The 20,939-nt window shown below is 37.5% G+C and overlaps 1 protein-coding gene across 2 annotated transcripts in view; it reads right to left on the bottom strand.

Annotated features, from left to right (window-relative positions):
- Positions 1–20,939, bottom strand: part of GMCL1 (germ cell-less 1, spermatogenesis associated) — a 51,304-nt gene that overhangs the window by 25,825 nt on the left and 4,540 nt on the right. Inside the window, exons 2-8 of one of the 2 annotated variants that reach the window (XM_012433961.3) lie at positions 17,523–17,646; positions 16,029–16,125; positions 14,506–14,603; positions 12,288–12,400; positions 11,347–11,412; positions 7,589–7,673; positions 5,106–5,196 (exon numbers count right to left, since the gene is read on the bottom strand). In XM_012433961.3, the coding sequence (XP_012289384.1) occupies positions 5,106–5,196; positions 7,589–7,673; positions 11,347–11,412; positions 12,288–12,400; positions 14,506–14,603; positions 16,029–16,125; positions 17,523–17,646 (674 nt within the window). The remainder of the gene's footprint in view (positions 1–5,105; positions 5,197–7,588; positions 7,674–11,346; positions 11,413–12,287; positions 12,401–14,505; positions 14,604–16,028; positions 16,126–17,522; positions 17,647–20,939) is intronic. The other variant, XM_012433962.3, reaches the window with a different exon arrangement.

Here is a 20,939-nt window from a genome sequence, read left to right as displayed (position 1 = left end):
AAGGCTAGGGCATGATGGCTCACACCTGTAATCCCAGCACTTTGGAAGGCTTAGGTGGGAGGATCACTTGAGTCCAGGAGGTCTAAGACCAGCCTGGCCAACACTGTGAGACCCTCAACTCTACAAACAATAAAAAATAAAAAACATTAGCCAGATGTGGTGGCATGCGTCTGTAGACCCAGGTACTCGGGAGGCTGAGGTGGGAAGACTGCTTGAGCCCAGGAGTTTCAGTTTGCAGTGGGCTGTGATTGTGCCACTGCTCTCCAGCCTGCATGACAGAGCAAGACCCTGTCTCTAAAATAAATGATAATAATAATAATGAAAATAGAATAATTCAAGTATATGAAATACATGAATAATTTTTTTCTTTCTTTTTTTTTTTTAGAGACAAGGTCTCGCTATGTTGCCCAGGCTGGAATGCAGTGGTTATTCACAGGCGCAATCCCACTACTGATCGGCACGGGAGTTCTGACCTGCTGCATTTCCGACCTGAGCCAGTTCACTCCTCCTTAGGCAACTCGGTGGTCCCTCGCTCCCGGGAGGTCACCATACTGATGCCGAACTTACTGAGGACACCCGATTGGCATAGCACACTACAGCCCAGAACTCCTGGGCTCAAGTGATCCTCCCACCTCAGCCTCTCGAGTAGCTGGGACTACAGGCACGCGCCACCGCACCTGGCGAATAATTTTTTCTTTTAGAGAGAATCTAAGGTTATTCCTAAAAATTACCATCAGTTACATGCCAGTGTGCTTTCATGAGTCAGAAGGAAAGGTTTAGAGTTACTGCTATCAAACAGGTATTTGTGCATGAGCCCTAGCCTATGTTTTCTGTTAAACGACATACACCCAGGAGAGTATGTATACTCAGTCCTGTTTCTATTAAGTATAAGAAAAAAAAATGACAGTTGCCATTATAGACTATTACATCTCAAACCATGCTTCACATGGAACACAGGTTTTCTGTGGACCAGAAGGGCATTCCCCACTAAAATATTTTTTTCTGCAAATTGTAAAAAGACAGCCAAGTTAATGAAAAGAATTTCCACATTATCTCATATATATATGAGGTATATATGAGATTTTTTTTGCATTCCCTTGGCACCTGCCTAGAGTAAGTAAAGCAAACAAGAAAGCGGTAAATTCATTTAAAAATAGTCAGCTTTGCTTATTTATACAACAGGTGTGTGACAGCAGATTTGTATCTCTTGCTTTTTAAAATAACAACATTGGTGCTAGTTCATATGTTGAATTAAATGTGCCAATTTCATGGCGTGGGCTGAGAATACCATTTTGTTTTTACAGGTGTGCTGTCACATGAACAAGATATAAAAATTAATTCTGGATTGTCTCATGAAATCTGGTGATTATCTCTCATGAAGCCTTTTCGTCAAGGCTGTAGAAGAGACTGGCTCATTTACTTCTGTAAGAATTTATAGAACAAAAAAAATGTTTTAAAGTTTCTTGCTGGCCAACATGTGGCCATACTTATTCCATCAGCCAAATTTAATAGCAATCCTTAAGTATAACTGTGTAGAAAACTTTCTAAATTTCTATCGTTTCTTATAGTCCTGATTCATATAGATCTGAAAAGTCAAATAATTAAGAAAACTTAAAAGAAATATACCAAAACATATGCCAGGCGCAGTGGTTCATGCCTGGAATCCCAGCACACTGGAAGGCCAAGGAAGGTAGATCACTTGAGGCCAGAAGTTCAAGCCCAGCCTGGCCAACATGGCAAACCCTGTCCCTACTAAAAATACAAAAAATTAGCTGGATGTGGTGGCACGCACCTGTAGTCCCAGCTACTCAGGAGGCTGAGGCAAGAGAATCCCTTGAACCCAGGAGGTGGAGGTTGCAGTGAGCCAAGATTGCACCACTGCACTTCCAGCCTGGGTGACAGAGCAAGACTCAGTCTCAAAAAAAAAAAAAAAACCACATACACATACACACACAGACACACACACACACACACCCCAAAATATAATGGGTGAGGGATCACAAGCATTTTTTCTATCCTATTTCCTAAGTATGTGTCATATCTATAATTTTAAAAATGTTGAAAATGACTCGAGTCATTTTCAACAGTTTTAAATTTAGAAAAACAAGACCATTAGACATACATTTTGGTTTGTGCAATCAATGTCTCCCTGAAAAGTTATCTTGGACTGTATTCTTTCACACCTCAGGGGCTGGGAGGGAGAGCCTCGAGTGGGGAACCAGAAGTGGACCACAGCTTCCTTCTCTGGTTTCTGCCACTTAGGCTACAGGGCAATTTCTCTTTTGATAGATTGCTGTGGTGGATCCAACTGGAGTGCAAATGATCATAAGGTTCTGTCAACATTTACCTAACATCTGCTGTTTCTACTGAGTCCCTTTGTCTTTTTAGCTTCTTTACCCTCCTTATCTCTTTCAGCTATTCCCTCTCTTCTGTTTAAATTATTTCCCCTACTTTTCTCCTCTATAATTTCTCTACTCCTTCTTTAACTGCCAAAATGTAACACAAAAGTAGAACTTAAGATATAAGTTTAGTATTTTTGTTCTTCAAGGGAATCAAGTTAGATCTCATGGTTCTTACAAGTTATTACTTCAAGAGCTTGATAGAAAAATAATTTATCTGGCTCTGACATAGGAAATCTGACTACATAAACTAATTCTATAAAATGTATTTAAATAAGATATAAAGAGCACCAAAATTTAAAATTCAGAACATCTATTCATCAAAAGACATTTTTTTTTTTTTTCCTTTTCTTGAGACAGGGTCTCACTCTGTTGTCCATGCTGGAGTGCAGTGGTATGTGGTCACAGCTCACTGCAGCCCCAACCTCTCCAGGCTCAGGTGATCCTCCCTCCCACTTCAGCCTCCCCAGTAGCTGGAAATAAAGGTGCACGCCACCATGCCCTGCTAATTCTTTTTTTTTTTTTTTTTTTTTTTTGAGACAAAGTTTCATTCTCGTTGCCCAGGCTGGAGTGCAGCGGCGCGATCTTGGCTCACTGCAACCTCCACTCCCTGGATTCAAGCAATTCTCTTGCCTCAGCTTCCCAAGTAGCTGGGATTACAGACGCCTGCCACCATGCCCAGCTAATTTTTGTATTTTTAGTAGAGACAGTGTTTTACCATGTTGGCCAGGCTGGTCTCGAACTCCTGACCTCATGATCCGCCCACCTTAGCCTCCCAGAGTGCTGGGATTACAGGCGTGAGCCATCTACTCCTGGTTGCCGTGCTAATTCTTAATTTTTTGTAGGGACAGGGTTTCGATATGTTGCCCAGGCTGTCCTGGAACTCCTAGGCTCAAGTGAGCTTCCTGCCTTGGTCTCCCAAAGTGCTGGGATTATAGGCGTGAGCCACGGTACCCAGCCAAGAAGACATCTTTAATAAAGTAAAAAAATAACCTACAAACTGGAAATGCAGAACATATTTATCACAAAGGATTAGTTATTGAAAATATATAAAGAATGCCTATAAATCACTAAGAAAAGACAAATTTGACATTAAAATAGGAAACACACCTGAACAGACATCTCACAGAAGAAGAAACATATGACTAATAACCATATAAAGAGTTGTTCAATCTCTTTAGTTATAAAGGAAATTAAAATTAAGGCCACAATGTAACATAGTTCCATAACAACCAAAGCAAAATGATATATTATCCAGTGATGTGTTGCCACCTGCTCATACAAGCTGACTGTGGGCATCTCTTTTCTCATTCAGTGATGTCATGTTGGTAGCTTGCAGTCAATTAGCCACGATGGGAAAATTTTTACCATGGGAATTAAAAAGTGTTACTAATCAGGGATTATTTTTTCAGTCAGCTTATTAGCAAAGTATTATGTAATATATGTTAAGACATATATACATGGTGTAATTATATATATTTTTTCTTCTCATATACTTGTAAAGCAAAAGAATAATAAACACTAAATTCAAGACAGTGGTTGGGAAAAGTCAGAGGTACACAATAGAAAAGAAGCACATGAGTAGACTGAAGTTACTGATGTTCTAGTACTCAAAGATTAGGTCACAAAGGCTCAGTGTATTAAAAATAAACCAAAAAGGTGGCCATAAACTAAGAAAATCATGAACTAAGAATGTTTTAGGCCGGGCGCAGTGGCTCAAGCCTGTAATCCCAGCACTTTGGGAGGCCGAGGCGGGCGGATCACGAGGTCAAGAGATGGAGACCATCCTGGTCAACATGGTGAAACCCCGTCTTTACTAAAAATACAAAAAATTAGCTGGGCATAGTGGCGCGTGCCTGTAATCCTAGCTACTCAGGAGGCTGAGGCAGGAGAATTGCCTGAACCCAGGAGGCGGAGGTTGCGGTGAGCCGAGATCGCGCCATTGCACTCCAGCCTGGGTAACAAGAGCGAAACTCCGTCTCAAAAAAAAAGAATGTTTTAACCAGTTCTTTGCACCTGACAGTCATAAAAATACTTTTTCTAGATATGTTTTAGCAAAGTAAAAAATAACATACATATACTTTTAACATATATATACATACATTTTTTATATTGCATGCCCTCCTCTGTGCAGATAAGACCTTATAGCAGTTGATCTTAACCAATTTTAGATGAGTCTCCACTGAGAAACTGATGGAAGGGTATGGAAACTCTCCTCCCCCAAAGGCATGCAGCGCGCGCGCGCACACACACACACACACACACACACACACTAAATTCTGTATCCACTTTGGGGGTCAGTGACACATGAAAGCCTATCTATGGCCTCCTGTTAAGAATGGTTGCCTGACAGGGTATAGTTAGAGAAAACTCGGTGTGGGCAAGACAAATGCACATCAACAAGATCTGTTGGTGATAAAATGGGAAATACAATAGTTTTTGGGGATCAAGAGTATGGTGACAGTTCAAGAGGTAACAATTCAGATAATGATAGGTAAGGCATTTTTCTTATCTAGCCTTGATTTTCTCACTGTAAATGAGGGGCTGAAGTAGATAACTGCTAAGGTCTTCTCCAAGTTCTAAAATTAAGTCTATAAACAAGTCAGGGCCTGATATTTTTTTTTATTTCTTTATTTTCTGTTCTCACGGGGCCTGATTTTAATAAATTTCCTTTAAAAAGACAAATTCTCAAAAACTTCAGCCTACCTTTTCTCTGTTTAGAAAACCAGACATCTGTTTCTGTTAAAAGCTGTTTTAAAGATCCATTCCAGGAAGGCACAATTTGAAGGAACATCCACTAGATTTAAAAAAATAAGAAAAAAATTATAAAATTTCATCATTTTATGATTTTACATTTTCAAATTGCTTTCACCTTAAAATATAATAGCCAAAAAATGTAACTTCTACTTTACCACCAATTGCAAGAAAGAAAGTACAACTATTAGATCACATGCTTATAAACTCTCAATTTATCATGGCATTATCATAGTCCAATGGCTGGGCACTGTGGTTCACACCTATAATCCCAGCACTTGGGAGGCTAAGGTGGGTGGATCGCTTGAGTGAGGTTTATACCAGCCTGGGAAACATGGTGAAACCCCATCTCTACAAAAATACAAATACAAATACAAATAATAGTAATTAGCTGGGCATGGTGGCATGCATCTGTAGTCCTAGCTACTCAGGAGGCTGAGGTGGGAGAATGTTTTGAGTCCTGGAGGTCAAGGCTTCAGTGAACCATGATCACACCACTGTGTTCTAGTCTAAGTTGACAGAGCAAGACCTTGCCTCAAGGAAAAAAGAAAAAAAAAAATCACAGTCCCGTGATAAAAATTGGGTGTGTGGGCTGGGCACGGTGGCTCACGCCTGTAATCCCAGCACTTTGGGAGGCAAAGGCAGGTGGATCATGAGGTCAGGAGTTCAAGACCAGACTGGCCAAGATGGTGAAACCCTGTCTCTACGAAAAATATAAAAAAAATTAGCTGGGCGTGGTGGTGGGCACCTGTAATTGCAGCTACTTGGAAGGCTGAGACAGAGAATTGCTTGAATCCAGGAGGCAGAGGTTGCAGCGAGTTGAGAGCGTGCCACTGCACTACACTCCAGCCTAGGTGACAGAGCAAGACTCCATCTCAAAAAAAAAAAAAAAAAAAAAATTGGGTGTGTGTGCTAAGGAGTAAGCCAATCCTTGAGAAGTAGTTATGGTCACAAATATACTGGCAATTACAGTATTAAAAAGGTAAAGGTTTAATATATATGTGTATTACATTAGTAATTTTATACTAATTTATTCTACTCACTAATTAACAACTCAATTTCACTAAATTCTAAATGAGATTATAAAAGCAAGAAATTAACACAGGAAAAAGGAGCTTCTTTGTCTTATTGCTGCTGAGATAACATGCAGAGTAAGTAAGAGCAAAGACTTTTAAATCCTGGACCTGGCACTTAAGAGCTGGGCAAATTACCTAATATCTCTGGGCCTTAATTTATTCATTTGCAAAATGAGCGTGATAATATGTTTACCTCATAGGACATTAAAATATTTAATATATATAAATACTTAGAATAGTGCATGGCACGGAGTAAACACCCTGTAAGTATTAACACTTATCATTACTGGCACAAAGCAGTTGTAACAACAGAAATGAATGCCACTGTGACAACTCACTGCAGGCTCCACCTCCTAGGCTCAGGTGATCCTCCCACCTTAGCCTCCTGAGTAGCTGGGACTACAGGCATGAACCACCATACCCAGCTAATCTTTTGTACTTTTTGCAGAGAGGGGTTTTCGCCATGTTATCCAAGATGATCTTGAACTCCTGGCCTCAAGTGATCTGCCAGCCTGGGCCTCCCAAACTGCTGGGATTATAGGCGAGAGCCACGTTGCCTGGCCTCTTTTCCAATTTTTTAAAAGACTGTATAGCCCAGATAGTAAAGTTCCTTGAAGAAAAAATAGTAACAAAATTTCATCCCTACCATAAAAACAAATAAACACACAGAGTCCCTATGAGATAAGCTAGAAAGCGTCTTGGTTTGAAGCTTCACAACTGTGTTAAATACTCACAACGCTCTTCTGGGGACGAAAGGGTAAATAAAGGCAGGATTATGGAGTAGGAAGAGGGCAATGGACTGGGACTCTCAAGACCCAGTCTCTCAGACCCAGTCTGCTCTGAGTCTCACTATCTACATGAAAGAGTAATGGCTGATTTGTGTCTTGAAAGAATTGTGAAAATAAAATTAGATTTAAAAATGCTGAAACTTTTCAAAAGGATGAAGTAAAATATACGCCAGACACACAAATAGGCCTTTAAAAGAATTTCAACATTTCTTAGAAAGAGTATGTGCAAAAATTCCATCATTAACTGAAGCTCAATTTTGAAAACATTCCTAAAAACAATATAAAACATTTCCGATTATATAAATAAATAACAACATATTTTTTGTTAAAGAAAAGTCTGGGATAAAACAGAAAAGTATTCCTAAAACAGAAAAGCACAAAAAATAAAGTTAAAATCACTAATAATACCAAATTCCTAAATATAAAGACTTTTTAATGTTTTGGCCTATTTCCTTTTCCTATATTTTTATAACCATTCCTTTATTACTTGACACTGTTTCCAGTTTTTCACCATTATACGTAGTGCTGAGGTGACATCTTTGCACAATATGATATCATATTATGTCAGTACCTTTTTTAGAGCAGTGTATACATCCATCTCCACTTGCATCACAAATAAGTTAGAGGAACCAATGAGCTGTTTCATGACATTTATACTGAAAAGGATAAATAGAGGAAGTGAGCTTATCTTCAGGCACAGGCTAAAGGACCCTGGTGGAACTAAAAGCTTTAAGTCTTTCTTGTAAAAAAAGAAATGTGGAATTAAAAATGACAGCAGTCTTTCTGCCTGAGACAAAGAATCTTAGAAAACAATCTATCTGGATACAGCGATACTTTCAATTCACATAGTGTGCTGTGAAAGGTCCTTTTCACATTGATAGGGAAACAAAACTCTGATCTGCTGATTAATCAAGTTAAAGCAAGATTCCAATAAGACAACTTTCAGTATCAGTATGCTCTGATAAAATGACAGCCTTCCTTTTCTGCCTTCCGACACTCCACTTCTATGTTGCTGTTGTTGTTGGTTTTTGTTTTTTTTTTTTAAAAAAAGGCATGGTGGCCCACATCTGTAATCCCAGCACTTTGGGAGGCAGGAGAATCATTTGAGGCTAGATGTTTGACATCAGCCTGGACAACATGTTGAGACCTTTTGCTACCAAAAAAAAAAAAAAAAAAAAAAAAAAAAAAGCCAGTCACGTTGGTGTGTGGCTGTAGTCCCAGCAAGCTACCTGGGAGGCTGAGCAGGTAGGAAGGATCACTTGAGCCTAGGAGGTGGAGGCTGCAGTGAGCCGAAACTGCGCCACTGCTCTCCACCCTGGGCAACAATAGAGCAAGACACTGTCTCCAGAAAAAAGAAAATACACTAAAACGGCTATATCTTCAAAGTAATCTTTAACCTGTTTAGTTATAAACTATGGTTTTACTACTATTCAAGAAAATAAGATAAGAAAGATGTGCTAGTTATTTAGAGTGAATATGATACCACCAATTTGTTTTGTTTTGCTTTTCCTTCATTCTTTCTTTCCTTTGAGCCATAAAAAGCCAAGAGAGCATCTGGGTTTTTAAGAGGATTCTGCTCCTTCTTCTAAAAGCTCAATGAGAAATTACAGTCATCCCTTTGTACCTTGGGTGATAGGTTTCAGAACTCCCTACAAATACTAAAATCCTCTATGCTCAAGTCCCTTATATAAAATGGCATAGCATTTGCTTGTAACCTATGCACATCCTCCCATATACTTTAAATCATCTCCAGATGTTTTTAATAGTACCTAATACATGTAAATGTTATGTAAATAGTTGTTATATGATATTAGGCTTTTTAAAAATAGTTTTTCCCCCAAATATTTTCAATTGGCAGTTGGTTGAATCCACAAATGGAGAACTCACAGATATGGAGGGTTGACTGTATTAAAGTGTTTCTAATGGTTTTCAAATCAAACATTCTGCAGTGATTTATTTATGCCTTGACATCACCAGGTGATGAATGTCTCTCCCACTTCTCTACCAAATTATCTCATAAAGGCAAAAGAAAGGAAAGAACCCTTCATCTAGGAGGTGGTCTACCCATAAAAAGCAACATTTCTATAAATTGTATTTTATTTTGAGAGTTCAAGGAAATTTGAACTCTTTCTATTCCATAATGTATTTAAACATAAAAACGTTGGCTGGGCGTGGTGGCTCATGCTTGTTATCCGAGCACTTTGGAAGGCTGAGGTGGGTGGATTGCCTGAGCTCAGGAGTTTGTGACCAGCCTGGGCAACACAGTGAAATTCTCCATTTGTGGATTCAACCAAGTGCCAATTGAAAATATTGGGGGGGAAAAATTATATAAAAAAAAAAACAAAAAAACTTATAACAACTATATAACATTTACATTGTATTAGGTACTATAAGAACATCTGGAGATTAAAGTCTCTACTAAAATAGAAAAAATTAGCCGGGTGTGGCAGCGTGCACCTGTAGTCCCAGCTACTTGGGAGACTGAGGCAGGAGAATTAGTTGAACCCGGGAGGCGGAGGTTGCAGTAAGCTGAGATTGCGCCACTGCACTCCAGCCTGGACAATAGAGTCAGACTCTGTCTAAAAAAAAAAAAAAAAGTTTACCTCTTTCCCACCTCCTTCTCACCAAAAAACAAAAACAAAAAATCAGTAAAATTCACATCCCAGGGAGCTATGCAATGTTTGTCTTTGGTTTTGCATATTTCCATCAGAATGTCACATACGCCTGGGCACATCTGTATCCTTGTCTCAGAAGCACCACTGTCAAGGAAATGCAAGCCAGAAAATGACTGTAATGCCAACCACTCTTCAAGTTCACTGCTAGCCAGATTTTCTCAGACCCATCACAAATACCTTAGTCCCATTACTATAAATAAGCTCCTTGATAGCAACATACTATGACAAAATCATCTCTTCATAACCCCTAACAGGGTATCTTTACACATAATGAACAGTCAGGAAGTACTTGTTGCAGGAAGGAATAAATGGATAATGTGTACTTAACTCAAAACGCCAAACTAAGCTAAGTCCAGTGGTATGTGTGTATAGTCCATGCTACTTGGGAGGCTGAGGTGGGAGGACTGCTTGAGCCCAGGAGTTTGAGTCTACCCTGGGCAACATAGCAAGGCAGTCCTCATTGTCACCGCCATATTTCTTGTAGGTTTTTAGGACCCTGGAATCCATTTCTCAGGGATGACTATGGTCCTGACTATTCCAGCTTGGACTACATATTCCATAGGCAATGGAGAAATCTTGGACCTCTGGCTCTCTGCTGTGCTATGTGTGACTGGGTCCCACTTGAGGAAGAAGGCAGTGTAGGTCACTGTGGGAGCCTCTGCAGCCCCAGCCCGAAGCCTGCATGGGACTCTGTGTGGCGCTAACATTTTAAAGGAAGATCGATATTTTCTCAAAGAGAGGGGATGTCACTATGTTTCCCAGGATAATCTCAAACTCCTAGATTCAAGCAATCCTCCCACCTTGGCCTCCCAAAGTGCTGGCATTACAGGTCTAGGTTTTCTCAACTCTGCTTTTCAAGAGAAATCCTGAGGACTGATTGGCTCTTTTTGTCTAAAACCACGGCCTGTGAATTTGTAACATTCAGGGACATGGCCATAGACTTCTCTCATCAGGAGTGGGAATACCTTGACCTGGTTCAGAAGACCTTGTACCAGGAAGTGATGGTGAAGAACTATGGTAACTTGATCTCACTGGGGTCTCACTCTATCACTGAGGCTGGAGTGCAGTGTCGCAATCACAGCTCACTGCAACCCTGACCTCCATGGCTCAAGCAATCGTCCTGCTTCAGCCTCCCAAGTAGCTGGGACTACGGATTTGGATTCAAGGCGTGAAATAATCAGAGACGGAAAAATGTACATGTATAGGAAATGCACATCTGTTACTCCACATTAGAGAATTCATTCTAGTGAGAAAACTGACCAAAATGAAGAGTTTTGGAAGGTTAAAAAAATAAAAAGGCCAAAACAGTTTCTTCAAACTTATTTCTCAATAATAAAGATAGTTTTTAATATGTAACTTTTAAATTCTCCAAGAGCCTGGCAAAACCCAAAACTTTTCTATAGTCTTATAACAGTAATGAATTTTTCTATTAAAATTGGTTAAAACAGTAGACATAATATCCATTACATCATTCACAACAAAGAACTAGTTTGTGCAGCATTTCTTCAGCTTACGGATGTAGTCAAGCCCTTTCATTAAATTGTTTGCTTTTTCATAATATATTTTTGTGTTCTACAAAAACATTGCATACTTTAATAAATGGTAAATAATATTTTAGGATGACTAATTATAAAGTTACTTGAAATTCAAATACCTGAGTTCTTTTAAAAGTTCAACATTCTGTTGAGTCATCAAATTGTTTAGAAGCCATTCAAGGCACCTGAAATTAAAATATATAATTATTATATTATATGCCATGTATTTACAATTTATTAAGTAGGACTTACAGTTAAAATAAAATCAGAATATTAATCTTGCCAGAACATGCTCAAAACTTTTAGCTTAACAATAGGAAATTTAGTATTATTTTTGTCAGTGGATATTATTAGAGAGTATTTTCTTTATATTAACAAGAGCATTTCTAATTTTAACAGCTTCATTTTGAGTTTGTGTTAAATAGTTTAAGGGATCCATATAATACTATAACCTTCTTTAAAATCTCAAAACAGGTATTGCAACTTTCAAGAGTTAGAAGGAATGTCAGTCGTTGCAATGATATAATGTCTATCAGGCCTACTTCTTAAACAATTTTAATAGAAAATATACTATAAAGTGCAGTGGCACCATCACAGCTCATTGCAGCCTTGAACCTCCTGGGCTCAAAGAATCCTCTGACCTCAGCCTCCAGAATAGCTAGGACCACAGGTGCATGCCACCATAACTGGCTAATTTTTAAATTTTTTGTAGAGATGGGATCTCCCTGTGTGGCTCAGGCTGGTCTTAACCTCCTGGGCTCAAGTGATCCTTCTGCTTTGGCCTCCAGGATTATAGGTATTAGCCACCACACCTGAACAAGAGTGATATAGTTTTTATAAGCATGTAGATAACCCACCTATGGTCACTTACAAAGACAACACTTTTGAGGAATTTACTAATTAGTCCAAAAGTTAAAAGGGGCTTTTTATTTAACAAAATTCCTTCCCCTATCCTATTTTTCCTTAATTCTTTCTTACAGCTATACATTCTCTTAAGAAACTAACGCAACCAAATTTCTAAAAGTGGGATATGAAGCAAAACAAGAAAGAAGTAACTCACTTTTTCTTTACAGAATCTAATCCATAGGTCCCTGCTGATGTGTAATAGCCACATACGGTTTTCACATTAATTGTTTCCTTCATTGTCTCACCACACTGCTGTATTAAACCATCCTGTAAATATAAATAAGCACTGGAAAGGCCCATTTCACGTGGGAAAAATTTGCTCTGATATGTGCTTTTACATATTAAAAAGTAAAAAAAAAAAAAAAAGAGGAAGGAAGAAAGAAAAGAAAGAAAACTCATTAAGTGCAGCAAGCCTAAGTTGTTTTTTTTTTTTTAAAAAGTCCAATAAAAATAGTGAAAAAAATTCAGCAAGTATTCAACTAAATACTTGGAATTTGAAAATGGAAGGTGGGGGAGCAGTAAGGTGGAGATGAATAATGTTATTCTTTTTCTTTTCTATTCTTCACCTCTCTGAGACCTTTGCAAATTTCTTTAGCAGCATTTTGTCTGGTTTGCCACTTCTTTTGAACTCTATATAGTCAGCTAACCATGTGATGGGCCTAAACAAACAGTATGAATTAGCAGAAAGTGATTACTAAAGTTAAAAATACCTACAATATCTAAGAGATACACCTAAAACAAGTATATTATTATTTTAAATGATTAATATTAAAAGTTTTAACCTAAAATGTTTATATAAGTTTTAAGTGAACCAACTTTAATGTATGGAAAGAATATTACTTTTCATTCAAATTTCTGAAATATCTTCATCATGCAGGTATATTAATAAGTTAGAGTGAGTAAATCATAAAAATAATGTAGAAAGTGAATTCAGAACAAACTCAAAAGGACCAGAGTTAGAAAATAAAGTATACTTATTGGAAATAAGTATTGAAAGGTTCAAAATGTTTTGAAAATCAAATGATCTCAACCAAGGATATTTAGCAAACTGTTAACTAATACTTCAAATAAATCAGTACAAAAATACCACATAAAAGTAAACTTTAAGATTAAAATAAAACATTGACTCCATTAGGATTTTAAACTTACCTGGAAATCATTCTAGACTCCTCCCCTTTTCTCTTAACATTTAGTCTGTCACCAAGTCCAGTGGATTATCCCTGCTTAATCTCTCTGGTATCCACTTTTTCCTCTCCAAACTTATTGCCTACTACCCTACTTTCCTTCCTTGGATGACTAGAGTAAGTTTTTGTCTCTAAGGCTGTACTCATCTTTCCTTCAATTCATCCTTCACATTGTTACTGAAGCATTCTTTCTAAAACACAACTTTGTCTTTCCCCTGATAAAATATTCCAAAGGGACTTATGTGTAGGCTAAACTTCTTAGCAAAGTATACAGGTATTTTCATGATCTGGCTTCTGCCTCCCTCTTGTCCAATCCTTCTTATGTTTATGTGGGAGCCATGTTCCTGTTAGTCTTGAATCCTCCACTGTTTCACATCATTATGTCTTAGTTTACTCTGTTCTCTGTCTGAAATGCTCTTCCTTCCTCTCCTCACTTTGGAATACAAACAAACTTTCACCTTTCAAGACTCAATGTGAAAATATAACTTTCCTCTGTGATACAACCAGGATGAACTGACTACTCCCTTCTTTATGCATTCACTAAACCCTACAGAATCTTTATTATCATGTCTACAATATTGAACAGCTCTTACTTTACCTTTGGGTTTGTATAACAACCCTCCCTCCCCTCTCTACACACACATACTATATTGTGAACTTTTTGAAGGTAAGGATTATACCTTAAGTTACCATTGGATTTCTGTGTCTAGTTTGACACATTGCTCAATACACTTCTGTTAGATGAACAAATCTGTCATTCTAACAGTAGATTAAAATACATATATGTGATTTAACACAATTCTTTCGAAATTAAGAGAAAGTTTAAATACTAGGCATGCCATGCTTATCTGAACCCATGGAATTAATTAGCAATCATCTGCTTGGCATTAATGAGTAGAAATCTGTAAATGACCTTAGACAAGTAAGTTTTTTCCACATTATAGTCATACTAAGATATCTACACAAAAATGGCCTGCATTCATTTTATACAGACATCATGACTCCCTCAGTTGTAATAAATTGCTTTTGGTTAAGCATTTTAAATGATTTATAAAAAATAGCCTATTTATATGTTTCATTTTGATTTAAAAACTCTAAAAAGCTAAGCTTTATTTTTGTTTTTGGAGTGCAGACTTTGAGACAAAGATTATTATTTTGAACCTTTCTTAGAATAATGTACATACTTACCAACTGTAGCATACAAGCTGCTGCCAAAATGGCAACAACTCGACTGGGCTTTATTAAGACATCATCTCGATACAGTGAACCAAATGCAACCTGCAGTGCTGAAAGCAAGGTACACATGTAGAATGAAATAATATTTATATCTATTAAAAGTATTATATAAATAATAGCAATGACTGTCTTTACACACAAAGACATTTGTCTAAATGTGGCATGTACACAAAAGGAAAACAAAAATATCTTTAATTAAAATGCTAGTGATGGTTACTGGCTGACACTGTTAATTTAATAACAAGGTTATAAATCTGTTTATTCTACCAGATCTAGCTGCATTCTTCTAACATCTAATCTTGACATCAGTCTTTATAACCGAGATGCCTTGGAAGAAGTTTTACTTCTGAGCAGGCCGATCGTTAAGTAAAAGTATGCAGATGTAAAGATAATCTTAACCCTACTTGCTTTCAGTGCTTCACCACTGGGAAATGTGGTACAGCTCTTCAGTCCTGTCCATGCCACACTCGTGCCCAGCCCCCACAGTGATCTATGCCTGCCCATCCTTCCTCCACTGCCACTGTTATGAATGTCCCACGTGGTTTGCTTTGTAAATATTCTTAACTAATGTCTTTCTTTGCCTTTGTATTGAGCACCAGGTACTTCCATGTGGACCACCAATGAGGGGAGCAGCAAGAGCACTGGAATAGGAATGAGGAGAGCTGTAGTCTGATATCAGCTCACTAAACTACTCTGAGGTCCAAAATAAGTCCCTTAACTCCTCTGGGCCTCAGCTTCTTCAACTAAGGATTTTTTTTTTTTTTTTTTTGAGACGGAGTTTCGCTCTTGTTACCCAGGCTGGAGTGCAATGGCGCGATCTTGGCTCACCGCAACCTCCGCCTCCTGGGTTCAGGCAATTCTCCTGCCTCAGCCTCCTGAGTAGCTGGGATTACAGGCACATGCCACCGTGCCCAGCTAATTTTTTGTATTTTTAGTAGAGACGGGGTTTCACCATGTTGACCAGGATGGTCTCGATCTCTTGACCTCGTGATCCACCCGCCTCGGCCTCCCAAAGTGCTGGGATTACAGGCGTGAGTCACCGCGCCTGGCCCCTCAACTAAGGATTCTTTTAGCTCTAAAACAACATTAAATGATTTATACCTTTATTGTTCCCAGAAAACATCTTCATACACAGGGAATAATCAGTAAGTATTATTTACCAGATTTTCTATGTAATTTTAAAAAATGGTCATACTTTTCCTTCCTTCATCCTACATCTTCCATATCCCAGGTGGGCATATTTACAAAGATAAGTAAACAGACTGCTAAGGCCCAGTCTAATCTGTTGTCAAAACAGATTAGTGATAGGACAGACAGAACTGATAAATTATGGAGTAAATCAACATAAAATTATCATCTTGAGGTGATAAAAGTTTTCTAGACTACAAGGCTAGAAGGAATTATTTATTTTCCACCAAAAGAATAAGCTTATGTTTTTATGATTGTTGCATAATAGTAATTATTTTGGTGGTTACCTTCTACATCAATGTTCTGGTCAGGAATCTCTAGTTCAATAATATTCATGCTGGATTCTTTCCAAGAACCACTGAACATACTAGAAAAGTAGCCAGACTTAAAAAAAAAAAAAAAAAGTCAATGATTATCAAGTACTTTCTATGTCTTCCAAATTATTTTCCCATTTCTAATTCCAAGCAAACTATTCTACCCATTAATTAAACTCATCCATTCTATTACTTCAACAGAAAAAGAACTGCCAAATATGTCTATAGGAGAAAAGAAATTAAGATAAGGACACGATTAGGTATATCAAAATATACTTTCAAAATAGTTTAGTACTATTTTAACAAAAACTAAAATTCTTATATTACTATCTAAATTGAATTCTTGTATTTCTGTTTGAACCTGGTTAGCTTTTTACTCAAACTTACTGTACACTTGAGTAGCTATAAGAGACCAGACCAGTTCCAAGTCAGCAAAAACAGGATGCTCCCCAAAGAAATTAGGGAAAATCCAAAATTTAGTTTAATCTAATGAGAAATTTCCAGAATGGACCTGAATTCTTGGAACCGGTCTGGTCTCTTATAGCTACTCAAGTGTACAGTAAGTTTGAGTAAAAAGTTATCTGAAAAATTTTATATTATATTGTCTTACCAGTAATTATTCTCAAATGGTAAAGAGGAAAAATATAAGTTCCAAAGGATAAAAACTGTTATTTTATTCCTAGTGCCTAGAATAATACCCAGTTTATAGATTTGATGAAAGAATAAGTGAATAAAATATTTGAGCCATTAGAGCAACATCACATTCTATTTTGAAAGCTCTGATTTTTTCTTTTTTTGAGACAGAGTCTCACTCTGTCACCCAGGCTGGAGTGCCGTGGTGCGATCTCGGTTCACTGCAACCTCCACCTCCCAGGTTCATGTGATTTTCCTGCCTCAGTCTTCTGAGGAGTTGGGATTACAGGTGCCCACCACCACTCCTGGCTATGAAAGTTCTGCATTTTTAAGGTGAGGTGGGGGACAGTAATATTTTTAGAACAGAAATCTACTTAGTCTATATACTTTTTGGTCTTGTCTTTACCTGGATATTCCAGGAGAGAACTTTCCATTGACACTCAATGTGAAATACAAAGCAACATTTCAGATGAGTTTATCCAATTTAAATAACCTTAGGCAAAATAAACACATTCAATCTTCACTTTAATGTTAAACATTTTCTTCCTGACTTTTCCCCTTTTATCAACAGAAGGCACAAAAATAAGCACCTTATGAAGTAATGACAAATATATAGTATTAAGCTAGTATGATACGGAAACCTCAAAATCTCTTTCTAGACCAAACTAAGTTTTCACTAACAATTTTTGTCATTTTTCTTACAAACGTTTTATCAAATGAGAGGATTTAACCACTACGGTATCCACACAAAAGATTACTGTGAAGTGCAATGAGAAAGAACATGACTTAAGAGTTTAAGTGACTACCCTGTTACTCAAATAGGAATATACTTACTTGACATAAATATATTTTGTGTAAGCTCCATTCTTCTCCTAGAGCACAAATCTTAATGTCACTGTTTTCACCATTCAAAAATAATGTTTGATAAATATATTTGGATGTACTCTTTAATTTTTTCCTGTTAAAAGAAACGAAAAGTCACATATTTATATAAAAGTTAATGTTTTACTGATTTTGCATATATTTCTAAATACTTTTTTTATTTAATTTCTATAAAATAGAGTCAACTTATCTATTGTGTAAAAGGATTGGGGATAGCATATATTCAAATTTTCTTGTGTCTGGAAGAGTATATAAGAAACTAATAATAGTGGTTATCTCTGGGGTCCTCTATTCACGAGAGAGATAGTGGAGAAATGGGGGCAGCGTGGGAGGGAAATTTTTCACTACACATGTTTTACCAATTTTGGACTAATTTAATTACCTATTTAATAGATTAAGAAGTCAACATGTTGATTTTTTGCTTATTTCCTTATTTAGAAACCAGCACTATGAAGGATCTCAAATACTGCAATAATCTGCAACTAGAAAATGAAGAACAAGAGTAAACATTTCACCTACCCAAGTAACTTTAAAATAATTTACATTTAACCTTATTTTGGTACCAAACTATTGTTAAACTACTTAAAATGTTTTCCTCCCATTGACAAATGGTTTGCAATCTTAGATCAAATGTTTTCTTTTCTATTATTTATTTATTTTAGATGAAAGGTTTTAAAAATTGCTCAAAGAAGAAGTCTTAGGGGCCACCAAGGAGAGCTGAGGAGTGAACTGTGAGCATCCTACCTAACTTCAACCAGAGCAGCATCACCTATTATATCTATAAACATGCTGGATTTCTGCATAGATTTAATTTAAAGGAAGACTTGACTAAAAAAATAAAGTTTGAAAATCATTGCTCAAAATAATCTAGTAACTAAGAAAAGGCCCTAAGCAGCGGCTGATCAGTATCTTAAATTCCTAACCAATTCTGACAGCTTTCCTAGTACATAAAACCTTAAATCTCTTTTTAAAAATGAAGTAATTGTTTCAGATGACATCCTGAACTGGTGAATTTAACACCTGGGTACTTAACACTTCTTCCTAGCCAACAATAAAAACAGCACAAGCCTTAGTGGTAACAAACTTGGGTTTGAGTCCTAGCTGTGCCTCTGCTCAGTTGCCACAGCTATAAAAAGAGGACACTAACAGTATCCACTTCATTGGTTATGATGAGAAATCAAGAGACAATGTAGTTTCCAGTTTTGGATAGCAGAATGTGCACATGTTGGCTTCCCATCCCTCCCCAAATTACATTAAAGATTAAGAGTACAAAAAGGAGTAAGTCCACACCAGTAGAAAAGTGAGGGTAGGCTTATCATTTGACGAGAGACTTCTACAGATCTGAAAGTTAGAAAATAAATTGAAATGAAAAAGAACAGTGAAAGCCACAGCCAAAAATACATTATGGAGGGCTAGGATGGAGGCTAAGCGTATCTGCCCATTAGAACCCTTGGGAGATGGGCCAGGCATGGTGGCTCACATCTGTAATCCCAGCACTTTGGGAGGCATAGGTGGGCGGATCACAAGGTCAGGCATTTGAGACCAGCCTGGCCAACATGGCGAAACCCTGTCTCTACCAAAAATACAAAAATCAGCCAGGCGTGGTGGCGGGTGCCTGTGGCCCCAGCTACTCAGGAGGCTGAGGCAGGAGAATCAGTTGAATCTAGGAGGCGGAGGTTGTAGTGAGCTAGCGTACCAATGCACTCCAGCCTGGGCAACACAGCAAGACTCCATCTCAAAAAAAAAAAAAAAACCCTTGGGAGAAAAGAAGGATAAGGTCTCAGGGAAACAAAGGCCGAGGTAAGAAGAGGGGCAGAAAATGGGGAAACTTACTCCCCTAATGGCTTCCCCCATTCTATGAACACAGAGTATAGATATGGAGAGTACAGATACAAGGCAAAAAGATTCCAAGGCTTTTCTAGAAAGAAACAGCACAAAGCTAACGGAAGACCTAAGGCTGTAGTACAGCTGCTGGAGCCCAGACAAAGCAATCCTCATTCTGAAATTTAAAGAATCTGTGTGGGCTGTTCACTCCCAATCCATTCACTCGAAGTCATGGTTCCCAAACTGTATGTGAAATTCACCAGTTCAGGATACCATCTGAACTTAGAGTACCACAACCAACTCAGAGAGGCATGTGGAATATTTTAAATATGAAAGAAGCACAGTAACATCTTTCAGATACCATGCAATCTGCTATCATTAGGTTGTTTGGCCCTATGAGGTATTTCTTTTGGACCATGGGTGAAAATTACCAAAACATGAAAAGTGCTGTGATCCAAGAAAGCTTGGAAACCTCTGCTATACAACAAAGCATGCCCCACCTATAACCAACTTAGTAGTCTTCTTACTCAAAGAAGAGGTACAGTGGAAATAGATCTATTTATTCGATTAAAACACAATACACCAGCACCAGTTACTCATTCTTAAATATAAGTGGACAAGCAAGAAAGGATTATCTAACATGAGGAAGAATAAGAGTATGAGAGAGAGAGAGAGAGACAGACAGAGAGACAGAGACACTCCCTCCACCCCCAGAACACATAATTCAGGGAAAAAAGAGAGGGGAAAAAAAAGAAAACCCTCTCACCAGTATACCTAAAGATCTGAGATTATTATATTTACCTCATAGGATGCTATGATAAAGGATTACTCAGAACAAGAAAGAGCTTTTAGACAATAAAGACATGGTTGCTGAAATTTAAACAAACAAACCAAAGAATGGCTGATGAAAAAGTTAAAGAAAATTTCCCAGAACATAAAGCAAAAAGACAAAGAAAAGAAAAAAGAGACAGAGGTATAATCCAAGAAATCCAAAATTCAGTTAAGAGGCATCCCAGAAAGAGAAAATAAAGGTAACAAGTAAAAGGAAATTATGGAAAAAATTAATAAAAAAAATGTTCCCAAAACTAAGGTAGTATATGAGTCTCCAAATTATAAGGAGCCAACAAGTACCAAGGCCATTAAAAAACCCACACTTAACCACATTCCAGTTAAATCCCAAAATACCAAAGAAAAAGTTCCACAAGTTCCAGAGAGCAAAAATGGTCACCTGAAAGGAGAATTAGACCAGGATCAAATTTTTCATCAAGACTGTAGGCCTGAAGATAATGAAGCAGTGTCATCAAAGCTATGAAGACAGTTACATTAGATTTCCATACCCAGTCAGAGGATGAATAAAGTAAAAGACACTAAATTTATACCTAGATATGCACAAATTACCCCCTTCTGTAACCTTCCTTGGAAAAATACTTGTGGATGTATTAAATAGTTCTTAAAATGAGTAAGAAAGAAATACAGGCTACACAAAATAATGGATTCAATCCTAGAGATGGAGTGAAAGTTAAGTCCCAGGATAAGAACAGACAA

This window comes from Aotus nancymaae, unplaced genomic scaffold (assembly GCF_030222135.1).
Source record: "Aotus nancymaae isolate 86718 unplaced genomic scaffold, 86718_ANA_hifiasm-v0.15.2.pri h1tg000057l, whole genome shotgun sequence".
Classification (NCBI taxonomy): domain Eukaryota; kingdom Metazoa; phylum Chordata; class Mammalia; order Primates; family Aotidae; genus Aotus; species Aotus nancymaae.
This window is presented reverse-complemented; position numbering and strand designations above follow the sequence as displayed.